This window comes from Panthera pardus, unplaced genomic scaffold (assembly GCF_024362965.1).
Source record: "Panthera pardus isolate Hobbes unplaced genomic scaffold, ASM2436296v1 HiC_scaffold_4, whole genome shotgun sequence".
Lineage (NCBI taxonomy): Eukaryota > Metazoa > Chordata > Mammalia > Carnivora > Felidae > Panthera > Panthera pardus.
In genome coordinates, this window is record NW_026526969.1 from 17338663 (window position 1) to 17357221 (window position 18559).

The 18559-nt window shown below is 64.3% G+C and overlaps 1 protein-coding gene across 3 annotated transcripts in view; it reads right to left on the reverse strand.

Moving 5' to 3' along the window:
* Window positions 1-599: 599 nt before the first annotated feature.
* LMF1 (lipase maturation factor 1) overlaps window positions 600-18559 on the reverse strand; it is an 88201-nt gene continuing 70241 nt past the window's right edge. For 2 of the 3 annotated variants that reach the window (XM_019437314.2, XM_053894190.1), the window contains 6 exons: window positions 13598-13765; window positions 2641-2824; window positions 2292-2445; window positions 1772-1955; window positions 1128-1240; window positions 600-822 (listed from right to left, as the gene is read on the reverse strand). In XM_019437314.2, the coding sequence (XP_019292859.2) occupies window positions 648-822; window positions 1128-1240; window positions 1772-1955; window positions 2292-2445; window positions 2641-2824; window positions 13598-13765 (978 nt within the window). In that variant the 3' untranslated portion in view covers window positions 600-647. The remainder of the gene's footprint in view (window positions 823-1127; window positions 1241-1771; window positions 1956-2291; window positions 2446-2640; window positions 2825-13597; window positions 13766-18559) is intronic. The other variant, XM_053894191.1, reaches the window with a different exon arrangement.

An 18559-nucleotide genomic window follows, 5' to 3' on the forward strand; every position in this document is an offset into this window, starting at 1 on the left:
ATAATCCACGTAGTTTAACTTGCGCCCGTCAGTCCTCGGAATTGCCGCCGTGGGCACTCCCAGGGCGGGGGTCAGGGAGCAGGAGGCTCCACGGTCACTCACGGGCTGGGGGGGGGGGTGGGTGGGAGGGGGCTCGCCTAGGGAGGAACAAAGGGCTTCTGTCTGTGCCTCTGGACCCTGGAGCTGGGGGAGGGGGAGGCGTGCAGGTTCTGAGAAGGGGGTGGGCAGGAGCCGTGGCGTCTCCCTCTCCCGGGCACCTCCCGGGCGTGGGGGCAGCACCAGGGGCTGCTAAGAGCACAGGTCGGGAGTGGCAGCTTCCCTGTGGCCCCGCCAGGCACGTGATGGGGTTTGGGTGCCCCAGGGCCGGGGGCTTGTGTGGGCCCAGCGCCCTGGTGCTGGTGGACACGGTGGGGTCAGGGCGGTACTGGTGACCGGCAAAGGGACCGGGGGCTGGCTCTCCGCAGTGAACTCCATCTGTAAGGAAGAGGACGTGGCGGCCCAGGGACGGACGCTGGAGGCCAGCACGAGTCGCCCTGGGACCCCCCTCCTCTGTGGAAGTGGGTGGCGGTTCCCCGGGCGCACGAGACCTCACCCAGGTAGCCGGGCCTTCCTGCTTTATTCCTCCGCGCACTGGCCCGGGACCGCCTCTACTCCGGCTCCGGGAGCGGCCAGTCTCGGGACTGGAAGTAGCCCTCCAGGTCTCGCAGGCTGAGTGGGGGGAAGTAGGGGCCGATCCTCTTCCGGACCCACCACCTGCCTGCCGCAGCATGCCGGCCCCCCAGGCGGCTGAACTTGTACCTGTAGTGCTCTCCCCGGACCCACCTGCAAGGGAAGACTCGTGTCGGGCAGCCTGGCCCCTTGCCTGCAGAGCAGCTGCTCCTTGGAAGGAGAGGCTGCGGGGGTGGGGTGGGGGGGCAGGTGACCCCCGGAAAAGGAAGGGCTCGACACTCGGTGCCACATCCTGCCCTCTGGCGCAGGCGAGCAGTGCCGATCAAGGTGGGGGGTCCAGAGCGTGGGGACCTTGGCACTCAGGCATGTTTTCAGGTGTTTGGGGCATGGCCGGGGGTGCCCGCATTTGTAGGAGCAGCGCTGAGGGCACGCTGGGCTGTCCAGGAAAGGGTTCTTACCTGGGGGGGGCCCTGTCCTTGAAAGGGTTGAAGGCCAGTAGGGACAGAGCCTCCCTGTCGTTGGCCAGGAGCTTGCCTGCCAGGTGAATGATCCACTCGTTGTGCTCGTAGGTCTGGGGGTGAGAAAGGAGTGGGGTGCTGGCTGTGGGCACAGAGCCGGGCACGTGGGGGGCCCCCTGGATGGGCCAGAACAGTTAAGCCGTGGTCCCTGGGGCCCTCAGCTTGCTGCTTCCTCACCTCCCCCCCCCCCCCAAGTGTGGTCAGGGTTAGTCTCTCCTGGGGGCCAGGCCTACCCTCCCACTTTCTCCGTCTGGGTTCCTCTCTGGAGGGGCCGCTCACTCCCTGCTCTTGGCCGTGGGGCAGGTGCCCGTGGACCGTTCCTCTCAGGGCCCAGCTCCCGCCATACTGTCCTGTCCTCGGATGGAGCGGGCACGGGCCTGTCAGTGTTGTCACCTGCCGGCCCCGGGGTCTCGTGTGAGGCGTCTTCCTGAGGCTGTCTTTGAGTGAACGAGGCCCCCGCTGACACCCTGACGCTGGCTTTCTCGGCCGCGTCCTCTCCCAGGGGGGCCGTGTGAGGCAAGGGCTCACCCCCACTAAGGGCGTCGTGGCCTTGGGAACGCGCCGGGAGCAGGAGAGGCCCTTACCTGGAAGGCCGCGAACCACATGAGCCAGTCCAGGCGGTAGTGGTACGGAGAGATGAGGCACGGCCGCCGCCCCGGGTCACCCGGCTTGCACTTGAACCCATAGTCCTCCCACACGGCGTCCGGCGCGCTGGCGTTGGGGCTGGCCGTGCCCTGCAGGATGACCTCCGTGCGCTCCTTGGTGATGCTGTGGGGAGACCGAGGCGGGGGGCTTTGGGCGCACGACGGTGGCGGCTGCTGTGCCTCTGCACCGTGGCTTCTCTCCTGAGCAGACCCGGCTGAGACTGGGGTGTCCACGCCCCGGCTGATCTCGGAGGCAGGTTCTTCCCAGAGCTTTGAGTGGAACCCGGCCTCCGGACACGGCGGTTCCGGCCTCTGGGGCTGCCCGGTTCCCACCCACCTCCCCACGACCCTGCCCTAGACCGAGGCTGCCCCCTTGGAAGGTTGGGGTCGGTCTCCGTGAGGGACCTTGGGTCTCACGGGCGCACACAGCGGACGGGGTGAGGAGAGACCTCGCACGTACCTTCCGAAGGCGCCGTATGTGTTGACGATCCTCAGAGAGTTGAAGGAGGTGTTCATGACCTGCGTGGGACTCAGCAGGTTGAGGACCACGGGGACACTGAGCCAGGCCACCAGGATGCCTAGTGCCACGTGCACTGCCTGCCGCACCACACAGCCTGGGGGGGGCAGGGAGGGGGATGGTGGGGTGAGCCTCACTCTAGGCCAGGTGCCCGCCAGGGAGGGGCGCCTGGCACAGCCCCGACACCCGAGCCAGGACGCTCTCTGAGGCTGATGTGGACCCTCTCTGATGGGCTGGTTGTTCCCATCCTGGGGACGAAGGGCTTCTGTCCACGGCGGGGGTGTCCACTCACCATATCTTAGGGTGAGCCGGGCCCCTCGGGCCGCCTCTTCCTGCATCTTCCGGACTCGGTCCTTGAGGCCCCCAGGCCCGGAGGGGAACAAGAACCCCAGAGCGGCGTCATCGAAGCAGGCGACGCTGGGCACCATGGTCAGCCAGTTCAGGAAGCTCAGGTTCCCGCTGATGACAAGGACCACCTGGAGGGGGCGGAGCAGCGCCTGAGCCCAGGGCAGGGGTGCTCACCGAGGACCTCGACCGTGGCACGCTCTGCCCGGGACGAGGCAGCCTAGCGTGGGTGGCCCTTGGAGAAACATGGGGTGTGCGAGGTCTGGACCCCTCTCCCTCATCAGGGTGTCCACGCCCCAGCTGATCTCCGAGGCGGGTTCCTCCCAGAGCTTTGAGTGGAACCCGGCCTCTGGACACTGCGATTCCGGCCTCCGGGGCTGCCCGGTTCCCACCCACGCGACCGCCAGCTGGTCTCCTTGCGCTGTTTGATGCCGTAGTTTGCGTTGGGGCAATTGCTGTGGTGACCGTCGACGAGTACAGGCCCGCGGCAGCCCCCGGGGACCTGTGCCCAAGTCACGCGGGAGGGGGACGAGGCTCTGGCTGCTTACCCGGAAGTTAGGGGTGGGGGGCGCCTGTGCGGCCACCCCATCCTCCACAGCCAGCGGTCCCCGAGGCACGTCCTGAGTGACCATGTACAAGGCTGGCCGGGGCCCGGGGCGCCTGCTGGGATAGCGTGGCCGGCCTCCACTCGGGTTCGGCTTCAGTGGGGCTGGACCGCCGGCACGCTCTCCGCCTGAACCGGGGCTGGCCACCGTCCGTCCCGAGAGGCTGGTTCTGCTGCAGGGTCTGGGGTGACCCGGGGTCTAGGAAGTCCCCATGTGCTTGGGGAGAAACCGCCGCCCGCTTTACCAGTTGTCTGCCGACTTCCCACTACCCAGGCTGTGGCAGTTTTCCTATAGGGCTCATCCCTAAAAGCGACTTAGCACCTTGGCTGTGAGAAGTAAGGTCACAGAACCTCTGAGCAGATGGAGTGCCAATAGCCTGGGGTTTTCCCGCACGCCCAGCCTCTTTCCCGGCGAGATGCTGGCTGTCACGGCTGCATCCCAGCCAGAAATGGGGAAAGTTCCTTCTGGCAGCTGTACATTTTTAAGTTGTTTTAGTGACTTGAAAATAATCAGGCCTGATTACAGCCCTGTCAGTGGGCACTGGAGGGGGAGGGGTGGGGAGGCTGCTGGGCCCGTGCCCCGTTCACGGACATGGGGCTGCGAATCCGGCCTCAGAGACCCACGCCGCCCCGGGCCGCACGGCTCAGCCAGATGCGCCTGACCCGAGCGGGGAGGGTCCTGTGAGGCCGGTCCTCCAAGGAGGTGCCGATGCCCTGGGCTGCCGCTCCCTGGGGATGGATGGGTGCCCTCAGAGCGGCTCGGACTCGGGAACCCGGCAGGAGCAGGCAGCGAGGGCAGCAGCAGCCGTGAGCTTCTGGCAAACGTGCGTCCTTACTTTCTAACTCCGTTCTCTTGACACAGATGATAAAGGCGTATAGTTCAGGCTCTTGACAAATGCTGACTCTTGTGTAAATCACCATAAAGTCTAGAAAGTTCCACTCCAGATAGTCCCCTGGTGCCTGTGTCGTCCACCCCCCCACCCTACGACCTGTGAGCCGACCTCTGCCTTCTGTCACTCTGCCTGTCCCCGAACGTGGCAGGCACGAAACCTCGGTGTCCCGAGACCCGCGGCCACCATGTGTGCAGTGGGGCTCGGGCGTGCGGGGCCCAGCGAAGCCCGCAGGGTCTCGGTGTGCCCCGCGGGAGCAGTGCTGGGGTGTCCCTGTGGGGCCTGTTAGACGTGCGTGCGTTCCCGTCGTTTCCAGCCAGCAGACTGCTTCTGTCGGGGCATCGGGTTGCCGTTGACGCTTTCACAAGATTACAAGTGACTAGTTTTTTAGAAGCTTTACAAGCGGTGCTCTGTGTGTCCTGAGACGCGTCCCGAGAGATGCTTGGTTACTCTGGGGCCACACGGGTGTGAACGTCGCATGTTTAGTTGCGAATTAGCTTCTTGCATGTGGGGTGAGGCTGGGGACTCCTCTGCACCCAGACCCCGTTGTAGGCCGGCGGCCCCGCTCGCACCTGGGACCTGCCCTGGGATGGCCGAGGCCCGCAAGTCCAGGGGCAGGGGAAAGGGGGGGGCAGGACGGGGCAGGAGTTGACGCGTTCACAGGAGACAGCCGCCTGCCGCATACGCCCGAGGAGACGTGAGGATGGGAGTGGCCAGACGGACCTGCTTTAGGAGGGACTTTGAGAAAAAGAGGAAGCCAGAAAGCAGCAGAATCGGCCCAGAGGCGAGAAGAATCCGAGCCAGTCACCCGCACACGTGAGCAGATGGACAGACCTCGGCAGCGACTACGGCCTGGACAAGCCAGTGGCCGTCACCAAGCCGAGCAGGCCGTCTCCCCGTGCAGCGACCTCACCGTGGGACGGCCCGGAGCGGGGCGTCGAGGTCAGGTCTCCCCGCGTGGCCCGTGGGTGCCGGGGGCCTCTCTGCCTCTGCTCTTCTCTGTGGCGGGCGAGTCCCAGCTGACGCCCCAGCCCCTTATTTCCTGAGTTGTGGTTGCAGCCGGTCCTGGTCCTGGCGACTGGGGAGGAAGGTGGGGTCACAGCCACCAGACTCAGGAGGCTCTGGCAGGAGGAGCCGTGCTTCCGGCGGGTCTCAGCAGCTTTAAGGACGAGGGCACATCACGAGGTGGGACGTGAGAGGCAGGGACTCACGGCTCTCCCGGGAGTAATTCTTGGTTCCAAGCCCCTAGATGATTTCTCCCCCGGGCCTTGGTCCCTGCTGGCAGGTGCCCTGGGCACACTGGGCTCCCCCCGCAGTGTGCCGCACACGGCATCCTGGTCCCCTTCCTCCAGGCCCCTGACCTCGGGCGCTGGTCTCCCTGGGCCCGGGGGCCCGGACGCTCTCCCAGCCGCATCAGCAGGTGACTCGAGGGGAAGCTGTGCCTCTTCTCTGCCGTCTTGGCCGTCGGCAGCTGCCTGCGTCTTCTGACAAAAGTCGTGTTTTCCGTGCTGTCGACTGGGGGTCCGCTCTGTCGGGACCCCACGGGGCTGGCGGGCTCGGTGCAGCTCCGGGGCCCCGGTGCCAGCAGAAGCTCCCTCCGCTGCTCCCTATGGCTCGGCTGCCACTGAGACGGTGAGCCCTGCCTCCTCCCTCTCGCCCGCACTCGGGTGCGTTTCCAAAGTCCTCTCTGGCCCAGCCAGGACACCGGGGCCCACCTGGGGTGGCTAGGTGGGGCGTTTACACCCCTGCCCCGCAGAGCCCGGCAGCCGCCCTCTCACTGCTGGCCGCCAGCACCCACCTCTGCCTACAGACACTGTGCTGACTCTCGTAGTGCCCGGGGACATGGCCCAGGGGCTCCCCTCCAGGCGTAATTGGTGGAACCTGCACAGGTACCGAGGCACAGTCTCGCCTCTGAGACCCCAGAGAAACCCAGTCCAAAGCCGCTAATCTTAAAGGAGCCTCACTGGCAGAGAACGTTGACGTTCTCCAGTGTGTCAAGGAGAATAAAAACACCAGGGGAAGGGCAGGGGGATTCTGCTGAGATCTGAGTGGCGCTTCAGAAGGCAACTTGACAAACCCTTGAGGGAAGGGAGACGGGCTGAGCAGCATCGGGGCTTCCTGCTGGACTTTCCAGAAACCCCCCGAAGGGGAAGGAGACCCGTGTGTCAGAGTGAAGGGGGGCCAGGACACCCCAGTGGAGCAAGGCACAGGCTCACGGGGCTCTGGCGGGCTCTGGTGTCCCAGGCTGAATTAGCAGTAAAGATGGTGTAAGCGTTTAGACTGAAAGATGTGAAACACGCGGCAGGACAGATGGCGTGTGGAGTGGCAGGCTGGAGTCGGAGTGGCACGGGGCTGGCCAGGTCGGGGCTCGCCCGCTCGCCACGTCGGAACAGAGGTTGGGGGAGCAGGGTGGTCGCACGGTTTCTTGACAGCACTTGGCAGGTGGGAGGCAGATCACCAGGGCGCAGCCATGGGGTCTGGCCCCAGAGCTGAGAACTGGGCAGAACCACGTGGCCCGGTGTCCGCCCCGAGTTCCGTCTGTAAACACCCAGACCGAGGACGGGGACGCCCCGTCCTGTCTGCCTCCCCGGAACAATCCGATCGCGCGCCCTTCCTCCTGTTTCCACCGAGCCGAGCCTGACGGGGACGGGCCGAGGCAGAGGAATGGTAGCTGGCATCCCGCCACGGCCTCCTCATCCTGGAAAAGTGGGGTCAGCCTCTGGGGCCCAAGGCCACAGCCGTCCTGCCTTATCATCGCTCGGCAGCCCCAGTGACATCTGAGCGACGGGCTTCTCCGGGTAAGGGCCCGAGGGGTGGATGTAGTGCGGCAGCGGGACAGCGGGGACAGAGCAGGTGAGGCGGCGTCCCGCAAGCCATGGCGGCCAGTGCCGCGGCACTCCTCCGGCCTCTGCTCTCCCCGCAGGCACTTGGGTGGCCTCAGCACAGGGAGGGAACCCCAGGAGCGCAAGCCTGACTCCGGGGAGGTCGAGGTGTCGGGCGCTCGCCGCACGAGCACTGCAGGGATGGCCCGGGTGCCCTCGGGCCTGCCACCACTGAGTCACGGGCACATGGAAGCTCACACGGGGAAAAGAAGCCAGGCACCCGGCAGAGACCCTGGCGAGGCGCAGGCCCTGTGAGGGCCAGACCAGCCTTGCAGTGAAGGGTATGTCCCACCTGCCTGGGATGGAGGAACGGACCCGTGAACAGTTAGCCGCTCGTCAGGAGAGAGAACTCAGCACCAAGAGGACGCTCGCTAGCACGGCCCGTGGTGGCCGGTGTCCGGTCACCTCTGCAGACAAGCTGCCACCGCTGGGATGGAACGGGAGTAGAATCACATGAGAAAATGTGCAACGAGGAGACAAGAGCGTTGAAGCAGCTACTGTGAGTAAAGTAAGGAATTGATGAGAAAACATCATCATAATTAAGAGAACTAGGAAAACTACGTAAAAGAACCAAATGCACTTTGAGAGTTTAAGAGGTCACACGAAAGATGGAGAATTTACCGCAAGGACTTCGGACAAACGGACACGATAAAAGTCCGCCAAACTGCGGGAACAGGGCAGGGGCCGCCTTGTGAACTGAGGCCCAGACCACCGCTGACCAAAGTGCAGCCCCCAGGGGCACGGGTCTGTCACACCCGGGGAGGTGTGGCAGTAAGAGTATCAGGAAGGCAGGTGCAAGCATTCTGATTGGACGACAGTGCTGAGCGCACAGATGAGAGGAGCCCAAGGAAACACAGGCGCACTTGGGTCCTGGGAGCCTCACCAGCAGGCTCGCAACGCGAGCAGGAGCCAGGGTCGCAGCGGTGTGAGTCCACAGTGGAGACCCCTGGGCATCGTGTCGGGCTCAAATGCCCACGTGACAGAGCGGTCCTGGAAGGTGGCCGGAGTCCAGAGCTGGCCGCGGCCTGTTGGAGCACCGTTCCAGCAGCACAGCTCCCGGGAGCCCTGGGTCTGCGCCCGGGGGAGGGGGGGGGGGGGCAGAGTCCCAACGGCCATACATGCGTGAATTTTTAAATATGTCTTACATTTCCTTAAAGGAGAATTGTTCGGGCAACAAACGACCCTGGACCGAGCGTGGCTGCCGAAAGGAGGGCTGCTGGCCCGCAGTGGCGACGGGCCGTTCGTGCTGACCGCTGGCTGCAGCGCCCGGGGCGGGAAACCTGCGGGTGGCTGCCGGGGGTGTGACGGACCCTGCTCTTCCCGCTTCTGTGCCAGATCGCCGGTGTTTTCCACTTGAGTGCCATCAAGAGGCTTTGCTGGCCACTCCCTCTGCCGTGCCCTAACCTGAGGCTTCCTGGAGGGGCAGACGGCCCAGGCCACCGGGGCCCACATCCCCATCCGCCCAGAGTGAACTGGGGTTTGGTGGCCACGCCCGGGCGGACCCTCCCTCCCCAGCTGCTCAGCACAGGCCGGGCCATCTCCTGTGGGGCCCTTGCTCCTGCTGCAGACTCCCCGAAGAGGGGGACGTTTGCAGCCAGCTGCCCCCTCGCGTGTGATCCCCAGAGGCCCCGAGGCCTTGCCTGAGGCTGGAGACGCGGGCCGCCTTCTGAGGCTCGCTGGTGCCCCTGTGTGGCACCGTTACTTTGGCAGCTGGGGGCTCTGAGTCTGCATCTGGGGACACGGGTCCTGTCGGCCCAGACCCGGTCCTCTGCCTGGTGACCAGCGTCTCCAGCCACACGTGAGAATCGGGGCTGCGTGGGACCTGCCCCGGGGAGGGCCACTGCTGAACAGCTTGCAGGGAACCAAGCGGCTCCGCTGTGGGTCACGGTCGGTGGCCAGCCATCCCACCCCTGGCGCCACCTCCTGGCCGTTGGGCTCCCAGCCCACCCCCGCCTTTGGAGTCGGGATGGGGTGTGGAGAGACTCCGCCCTGATGCTTCCCAATGGCCCCCCCCCCACTTCCCGCGCAGGCCATGGAGAGGAGGAAATGTCAGGAAGAGGCCCACAAGTCCATTATCCAGAATGTTCTGGCCCCACAGGCTTCTGACAATTTTGTCTGGGTCAGAGCTGGGGAGGATGTGCTGAAAGGCTGGCAACAGGCCCAAAGTGACCAGAGGCCTGGCTGTCCCTTGGTTCCTATCTTGGTGGGTCTGAGTAGGGCAGTGGCACAAACCTGTTTCTCACCTACCTGCGCCCACCGCGCCAGTCACCCTCCTGTGAGCCCACCTGGGGTGTCCTGACCCGGAGAGCTAGGGTGCCACAGAGCACAACGTTGGGTATGAAGTCTGCTTCTGACAAAGCAGCAGGAGCCCTGAGGCTGCAGAAATGCACGCTCCTGGCTCACTCCCCTCATCCCTCCTCCCGTCCATCGGGATGGTTACTTTTAATAAGAAAAAGGGCATTTGGCGTGTGTGGCCCCAGTGTGCTGAGGGGACACCACTGCCACAGCCTCTCCTAAGGGACAGTGAACGGATCACACTGTGTTTACGGCGGCAACGGAGCCTGAAACATGCCTGCAGGTCAACTTGTGGGCTGCAGGAGACCAGACCTGGGCCGGCAGCCCCGCGTGCTGCCCCCCCGGGGACCAGAGGGAAGCCTTGGAGAACACTCAGGACGCTGAGCCGTGCGCATGGCATCCTGGGCTCAGGAGACGCTGAGCAGGCGGTCCGGTGATGCAACAGACACCAAAGGAAAGGGGTTTCTGGAACTCCCGTGCCGGGCTCTCAGCTCCCAGTCTTAGAGAGGACACCCGTGCTTGTAGGTGACTTGCTGTGGCCAGGACCCCAACTCTGGCTCAGGGGCTGGGGGAGGCAGCTCTCTGCGCCCGCATCCCCGGTGAAGGCCCCCAGTGTGACACGTTCCCGATTCTGCCCAAATTCCTAGAGACTGGAAGGAGCAGGACGCTGTGGGTGGCGGAAAAGACGGGTGTGGGGTGAACGACTGGTCTCTGTACTGACCAGGAGCCACTTGCCTGGCAAACCCCCACTCCCACGCTAGGAGGGGGTGCCCCCCTGCCAGGGTCTCTCCCTGAGGCTTGAGGTGGCAGAATGGGGGGGGGGGGTCCGGGACCGCGCAGTTCAGCTCTCCTGTTGCCTCTCACGTGCACCTCTCCAAGGAGACAGCAGACCGGTGGCATTGCAGAACCCTCCGGAACAGCTGTGTAAACTGAGCGTGGGAGGAGGTGAGCATGCTCACATCCTCAATCCTTCCCCGAAGGAATGAATGGAAACAAACAGAACCAGAGACGCCCCTCAGTGTGTCGGGTGCAGAAACGGGAGCGTGGCCCCCGTCAGGACAACGCAGAAACCTTCGGGTGGGCGTGCCCACAGTGTACCGCTCGCTGGGGTGACCGGCACACCCGCTCCTGCCCCGAGACTGCGCCCTGCAGCCCCCCCAGCCTGAGACCCCACGCTGCCTGGGAGGGGGCCGGACACGTCGCGGCTGGACCAGCTGGCCATCCGTCCTCCCTGCTCCAGGAAGCTGGGGCCCGACCCCTGGGGGCATCAGACCGTGCCTCGGAGGAGAGCCGCCGTGCTAGCGTTCTGCTGCCTTGTCTGGCGCACGGCATGGCACTAGAAGGGGGGACACTGGGGACCTGCCCGGACTACAAGCAGAAGGGCTGGTCTTGTAGAATGATGCCCGGAACTGCAGGTCGGGAAGGTCCGGCTCTGGCCTTCCCTGCCCTGCGTTCCTGCACCATTGCCGTATGCCGTTACGCATGCAGGCAGCAGAGCCTAGAACAGGGTCGAGACCGGCCACGTGGCCCGAGACCCTCTGCTTGCAGTGTAGACGCTGGTGCCCCAGGCCAGGATTCGGACTTGCGGCCCAGCTGGGTCCGGCAGGCTGGCGCCCATCCTGACGCAGGCCTCCCGCCAAGCGCTCTGTGAACGGACAAGGGCACTTCGAGGGCCCTGGTTCTGCGGGCAAGTGAGGATCTCTCAAATCCCGCTCTCAAGGCGCTGAAGCCTCTCCATCCATTCTGTTAGTGCAAACCTCCCACCCTCATCCTGTCACGTAACAGGACAGCATGCTTTCCTCTTCCACTCGTCAAACCCTGGCTTCAGGGTTTTGGAGAGAAAGCAGTAGGTGCAAGCTGGTCTCGCGGGCCCAGGCGGGTTTACAGCCTGGAGAGGGTCCCCGTGGTCCACAGCCCGGAAAAGCAGCCGAGGCGGTGGCTAATTAAGGCCCCACGACGCTGAGCGGTTCTCTGGCACCATGGTAACCCTGATGCCAAGCGGGCTGTGCTGGCCAGGGTCCTCTGAGTCGCCTTGGAATGGGGAGGGGGAGTTCTCCTGTGGGAGGGGACAGGGGAGCCCACTGGCCGGGCATCCTTGGACAGCGGAGGAGGGTCCAGCACGAGGTGGCGCCCACACTGGCCGACGCTCTCAGGGATGCTCCAGCCTCTGCCCGAGGCCGCCTCCTGCTGACTTGGGGCCCTGGGACCACGGGGCTCAAGTGTGCGTGGGGCACGCGTGATGCACAGCGCCCCTGCCGGCCCGGGCGTGTCCCTCATCAGAGGGTGGGGGAGCAGGGGTCACGGGCCCGGCCACGCGCATTGTGACCGGGGTGTCACATGAATGCAACAAGTTCACGGACAAGGGGACCCTCCGCACTCAGCTTTTCTGTAAGTCCAAAACCGTTCTAAAAAAGTGTATTAATTAGAAAAGCAGAGCCACCGAAGCACTGGAGGGCCGGAGCAGAGCCTGGGCAGCCGTGGCAGCAGAACAGGGAGGAAATTCAGACTTTTCAGTCTGTGCAAAGAGCACGCGTTCACCTGCAAGAAGCCACGTGTGTAACTCAGAGAGAAATAACGGAACAACAAAAATAGTTCAAGAAGGCTGAAAGGAACAAAAGGAAACCCAAAGACGCGGAAACAAGTCCAAAAACACCAGTTGAGATACGTGCACTTGTGACTTGGGAGCGTGTCTTGCCTCCACTCGGGAAGAGACCTCTCTGCTGTGACCAATGGCCCAGTTGCCAGGAAAACGTTTGCTGCTAAATCTGCCTTCGGGACAAATGCAAACCCGGCCTGTCCAGCAGCCCCCGAGGTGCCACCTCTGCCCCGTGGCCGCCTGCCCTCGCGGAGCCGCGTGGGGGGCGGAAGCGCCGCGAGCGGGGCCCGGACGGGCCGCCACTGGCGACGGACGTCATTCCCTGCGGCCACGCCAGATGCACACGGATACCGGCAGGTTATTCCCAGGGACGTGTCGAAGTACACGTGTGGCAGAGCCGTGTTCACCCGAGGATGTGAGACTGGCTCAGCATTCGCGGCGTTCGTGCCACTCCCCGTGTTACAACTTCCGGGAGGGGAGGCCCTCTCCCAGCTGCTGGACAAAAAAAACCGTTGGCTGAAATTCAGCATCCACTCGGGACCCGTAAAACCCGGAACAAAAGCAGCCGGAGCGCGTACTGCCTCAGGGGGTGACGAGCAGAGGGACAGGCGAGCAGAGGGACAGACGAGCAGAGGGACAGGCGACGAGCGCAGGGGCAGTCGGACGTGGCCGATACGTGCAAGTCAGCACTGTGTCTGCACCCCAGCAGCAGAGAGGAACACGGTTGAGAAAACTTCCGCCGACAGGATCAACTCGAGTGATGCGAACGGCAGGAAGCCACCCCGGTGGGTATGAGACACTCTGCTGTGGACGTCCCGCACCGCAGGTGCCGGAAGGCAGGGCCTTCGTGAAGGTGGCGGCTCTTGCCGTCGGATCCCACTCCCCCCGTCGGATCCTCACCCACCGGAACGGCCAACGGAAAGACGGACCGGAGCAGAGTTAGCGAGGAGGCAGGACGAGCGGGGCTCACGTGCCGGAGGGAGAGGAGAGGACGCGTCCCGCATGACGTCGCGCCCGCCTAGGACACGGACTCCCGTTTGTCTGTGACAGTGACCACCTGGAAACACCCGGGATGGTACAGCCGCAGGACGTCCGCACCGCGGGACACACTCAGTAACCGAGGGAGCACAGGCCAAAGCACACCGCCACCACGGCGGACCCCAGGGTCTGGAGCAGGACGGCCAGGCCCGGCGCCCCTCCGTCTGGATAGGTGTTCCCAGGAACGCTCTCACGCGGCGCACACACGGCACCGGTCGTTGTCCGCGAGGACGATAAATACGACATAGGAATTGAAAGTCCCCACGGTGTTTTTCCTGGGGATCGACAGGTAGATGCCCACGTTTAGGGAAAGGAGAGGTCCCGGACGGTCAGCGCCCCAGGGGAGGGAGGTGGTGGAGCCCCTGCCCACCGCGGAGGGGCCCCGGAGCCGGGGGTTGAGAACAGCTGTCCGCGTGGAAGTAGACGACCACCAGCCCTTTCCTCGGAGACCCGACGTGCAGCTCGCACGTGAAAGGAACCCCACAGAAGGCACCACGGAGGGCTTCCCGGTCGCACGTCCTGGGCCACGTGCCTCGTGAGCCCAGCAGAGCCTGCGATCTCGGGGACAGTTACGGGGGTGACGTCGGCCGTGGACTCACCTGGAACAGGATCTGTAAGGCCCCGTGGAGGATGCACAGCCGCCGTCCAAGGAAGATGAAGAAAGGCACCACGAGCTCCAGGAAGTGGTTGCTGAGCGTCTCAAAGCGGTGGGCCCACCAGGGGGACTGGTGCAGGAGGTAGGCCACGGGGTTGGGCACCGGCTGCGTCTGGGGAACAGAAGCAGGCCCGTCAGCCGAGCCTGGAGCTCTGCCCACAGGGGACCTCTGCCCACGCAGCACCCACCGGTGGGCCCAGAAGCACAAGGGGGTTTTTAGGGGAGGGAGAGGTCTGGGAGCATCCTGGCCGGCAAGGGCACAGGGGAGGCCGGTCCCGTGGCCCTTTCTCCAGCGGCTCACGTGCTGGGGGGGAGGGGGGGCGGTACCGAGGATCAGCGACTGCTCAGGGTGTGCATCGCCATCCCCTGCCTGGTCTCCTGTAGCTTCTGACGCTGACCCATCGTGGTGCCCTGACGGTCCTGGTGACCTAGGAGCTCAGGTCTGTCCTGGCCAAAGGGACGGGGCACCGGGGGAGCCCATGTTTCGGGCCAGCACTCGCACGCGGGAGGTTTCTGCTCCGAGGCTGCCGGGGGTGGGGGGTTCCGGCCTGTGTGTGTTCCCGGGAATGGCCTCCGCACACGTGTGAGGGGGGCGGGTGTGCACATCCCACGAGGCCTGTGTGTTGACTCAGCCGCGGTGCTGGCCGCCCCAGGGCCCGGCTCACAGGCCCTGCGCCCCTGACCTCAGGGGCCCCGTCTTCCCTCAGACCCCTGGCAGGAGAGGAGGCCGGGAGCAGGCCACGCGGAAGGCTGCGTGCCCTCCTCACACACCCGCGCAAGCTCCACAGGTTCAAACACCAACCGGAGCCCTCGGATTCCAGGAAGGGTGCGGCCCACGATGAAGCGGGTGTGGGGGAGCCCGGCCCAGGCGAGGGGCCTTGCTCCTTCCCTTGCTGCCAACGGGCGTGCGCAGGCTGTGTGCCAACGCTCTCTCTCTCTCTCGAGGATTCGCGCTCACACTCCCTGCACACACACCTCACACGAGGACGTCACCATCAGAGGGGGAGGCTGGGGCCAAAGGGACAGACGGACAAGAGCGGTGGGGCCGGTGCAGTTCCAGCTTTGAAACTCTGAAGATGGTTCTGACACTAAAGGACTTACTCATCACAGGTGGTTTAGGCCGGAGGAGGAAGTATTTGTCCGTAGCTGCTGCCAGGACCCCGCGCCCACCTGCTCCCCAGCCCCGAGGTGCCCTGGCGTGGCACCTGTGTGGCGTGGACACCAGTACCTGTCCCTCTGTCTGTCGTGAGTGGGCAGAGGTGGGGACTGCTGGTCCAAGGATGCCGGTCACATGCTGCCCTGGACACGCAGGGTGGCGGGATCGGACGAGAGGCCGCAGGAGTGGGTCGCGAACACAGTGGCCCTCGGCCGCCCCGCCCCCTGGCTCAGGCTGGGGGCAGCTCCTGGCCGGACCACTGCCCGGGAAGGGCCACCGTCCCATCTGGGAACACTTTTCTTGCTTTCCATTGGACACACTTTCTGGCTCAGAGAAAAGTCGGTAGAATAGGAGAGACTCCCTGAACGGCACTCTTCCCCACCTCGTGTGCTTGGCCCCTCAGTACTTGAGCGCGAAGGGTGAGCGGTCTCGGTCACAACCAGGGACGGTTGACTCAGGTTCCTCCTGTTGCCCGGCAGGATGTGTTTAACAAAAGGCGACCCAGCCCCTAGACTCTCTAGACCCTCGTGTGAATCTTAGACACAGACTAGCTCATCTGCAGGGTGTCCCTCACGGTAGATGTGGGGCTTGCACTTTGGGCAGGAGGCCGAGGAGGGGACGGGCCTGTCCCCGGGGGCCTGAGGGGACCATGTGCCTTAGCATGGCCGTTTCCGCCTGGACCCGGTTAGGGGGTGTCGGCCGGGCCGTGCCCAGCACTTTGGGGCCGTGGAGTTCCCCACCCCCGCCTGCATTCCAGCATCCTTTGCGGGTTCTTGCCAGAATCCGTGGCTCTCTTGGCCTCTGAGCCATGACTTCTGGGTCCGCCGTTCCTCCTCATTGGTCAGTTGGTGTTCCACTGCAAGGGAGACCTGTCCCTCCGGCCCAGCTGCCTGTGCTGTGCGGGCACGCGGGTCCTTCGCTGTCACTTACTGCAGAGACGCTCCTTACCTTCTGGCCCTGAAGACGCTGCCGCCTCTGGTTCAGGTACGTTCCCCTCGATGGGAGCCCGGCCTGGGCACACGTGTCACGGGCTCTGGGCCCTTCGGTGGGCCCAGCGGGAAAACCGAGTGTGGCTCCGTCCACACCCGTCTAGCTCACAGCTCTGCGTCTACGCGTGTTCCGAGCAGACGTCTGCAGCCCGGGGCAGCGCCCCGCGGGCCTCTCCCCGTCCGTCCCAGGGGCTCTCAGCACGTGACACGTGTTCCCACCTGTGAACAAGAAGGGCGCACCTGCCCGCACGGCCTCGGGGCCTCGTTTGCTCTCTCCAGGTCCCCCGGCCCTCAACCCCGGGTGCGGCTGACTCGGACCCTCCGTGGCCCGGACGCGCGGTGGCAGGCGTGTGGGTGGGGCTACCTGGGCCCCTGAGCGAGTACAGCACGTGTGCCCAGGATGCGCCTTCCTCTTCACGATCATCTGGGGTTTACGGCCCACGGGGCCCCGCGGACAGGCAGCCCCCGGCCCCTTGTCCTTCACAGTGGACCGTCCAGCACTGAGCGACAAGCACAAGGAAGTCTTTTCTGCTGGGCCCTTCCAGACAAGCCTCGCTCACGGCCTCCAGCTGGTGACGGGACACGGGGACGTGTTTCTACTTGGCCTTCAGAGAGGTCAGTCCTTCGGAAGTCACCGCACCAGGGGGTCACATCTGCTTCTCCGGAGGTGTGGGGCCCTCTTGCGATCTGCGGAGGCCCCGGCGACAGCTGTCTGCCTTCTGGGACCCCCTGCTCCTGGGGAGATGGGGGAGAGAGGCCAAGCTCCTCACGGAGTCACGCTGCAGGGAGAGGCGCTGAGCGTCTCATCTGTTCCTTCCCTCAACGTGCAGGTGGGAGTGAGCCCGAGGCGCGGCCGGTGGTCACTGAAGTGTTTTCTGGCAGAAACAAACTGTCTGGGTCGGGGGTGAGGCTGGCCAGCCCCCCAAGGCCCCGCCTCCAGGCCCTGCAGCGGCCAGGCCACCCTCCGCTGCCCAAGGCAGGCTCATTGTGTTCTTGGCAGGGGGCGCCCAGGCTGGGGCTGCCCCCAGTTGGGGGCGCCGCGTTCTCTGCCAGTTTTCATTTCTTGAACTTCGTGTTTATCTCTGGTTGGGGCAGATTTCTGGGAACCGCATCTCTGGGACAAGGGGATATTTCCTAGGGTTTTGTGAGTAATTGTGTGTTCTCAGCAGAGGTCAGGCAAGACACATCTTCTCGGGAGGGCTGAGCTCGGGGCCTCTCCAGCTGGCAGCCCACCGACGCCACCTCTGGGTCATGCCCGCGGCAGCGGGAGCCTAGACAGGACAGTGGTCAGGGACCGTGTTGGGGTTTTGAGAAGGTTGTGACCTGAATTTGTAATAAACTTGGACAGCTGCTGCAAATTCCCGTTCCTTCGAGTTTCTGTGACCTTACTTATCGTGAAGCAGAGACACATGCTCAGTAGAATCATCCGCCGCTCGGCGCGGCAGGGGGCAGCGGGTCGGCGGGGGGACGGGGCCCCACGTCTGCAGGTGTGAGCCCCAGAGTGGGCCCCGTGCCCTCCACCTGGCTTCTCTGCCACACAGAAATGAGAACAAGTACTGTGACGGGTGTCCGACACCTCCCACGACAAGTCCTTGAGAGGATGGCTCCGTTTCCCAAGGCCCCACACCGCCGGCCGAGGGCTCACGCTCCTCCCGTGGGTTTGCTCCCTGCCGGGGGCGGCTGTGTCTGGGCCTAGGGGCTGGGAGGGTCCCGAGGTCTCCCTTCTCCTGCAAGGTGGAGACAGAGTTTTATTTTTGTTTGCACCGATGCTGGAAAAGACCACTATGTCATAAAATCTGGTTGTAAACCCTGGAGGTGGCTGGAACGTCGCACCCCATAAAGCAGTGGCAGGAGGGCCTGCTGTGCTCACCACTGCAGCCGCAGCTCGTTAGAGAATCGTGGCCGAGTGTCCGGAGCTCGGCCCAGCTTGCAGGCCGGGGGACGGCCAGCCGGGGGACCCGTGCGTCATCTTACAGCTGGGTCCCTTAAAAAGATAAATTTTTTTTAACGTATATTTATTTTTGAGAGAATGAGCGTGCACGTGGCAGAGGGGCGGAGAGAGAGGGAGACCCAGAATCAGAAGCAGCTCGGGGCTCCGAGCTGTCAGCACAGAGCCTGATGCGGGGCTCGAACCCACGAACTGTGAGGTCCTGACCTGAGCCGGAGTCGGACGTCCAACCGACTGAGCCACCCAGGTGCCCCCCAAAAAGACACTTTTAAAAAGGAAAAACGTGAGGACAACACGAAGGGTGATGAAAACAGTTTCAGGATTTGGGGAAAGCGACGTTCCTTCCTGTCGGTTCCAACGCCCTCCTCTCCAGGCCCTCAGTGAGAAGCGTGAGGACAGAAATGGCTTTTTCGGCCCTTTTCCCACTTTAGGGACTACGAATTATGTGCGTGAGGTTTTAATGAGAAGAGGAACATGCGTAATCCTTGTCTCAAGAACAAGTTTTGGAAAACCCTCGAGCTGCACGTACTCTGGTTCAACAGAAAACCCCTGTCGCGCCATCACTGCCAACCCGGGACGCTCGTGGCTCGCGGAGCCCGGGAGGTGAGGTGTCCGCCCCGCGGTCTCAAGTTTGCATCTGTTTTCGGGGTGGAGGTGTGTCCCCTGGGGACACGGAGGCGTCTCCCTGTGGGCGGCTCCCTGGTGGCAGGGAATGGACGTCGCTCGCGCCTGTCAGGAGAGGGTCTCAGGGTGACACCGGGAGATGTACCGTGTTCTCTCACACAGCTGGTGGCTGGCCTGCTGCGGGCCCCG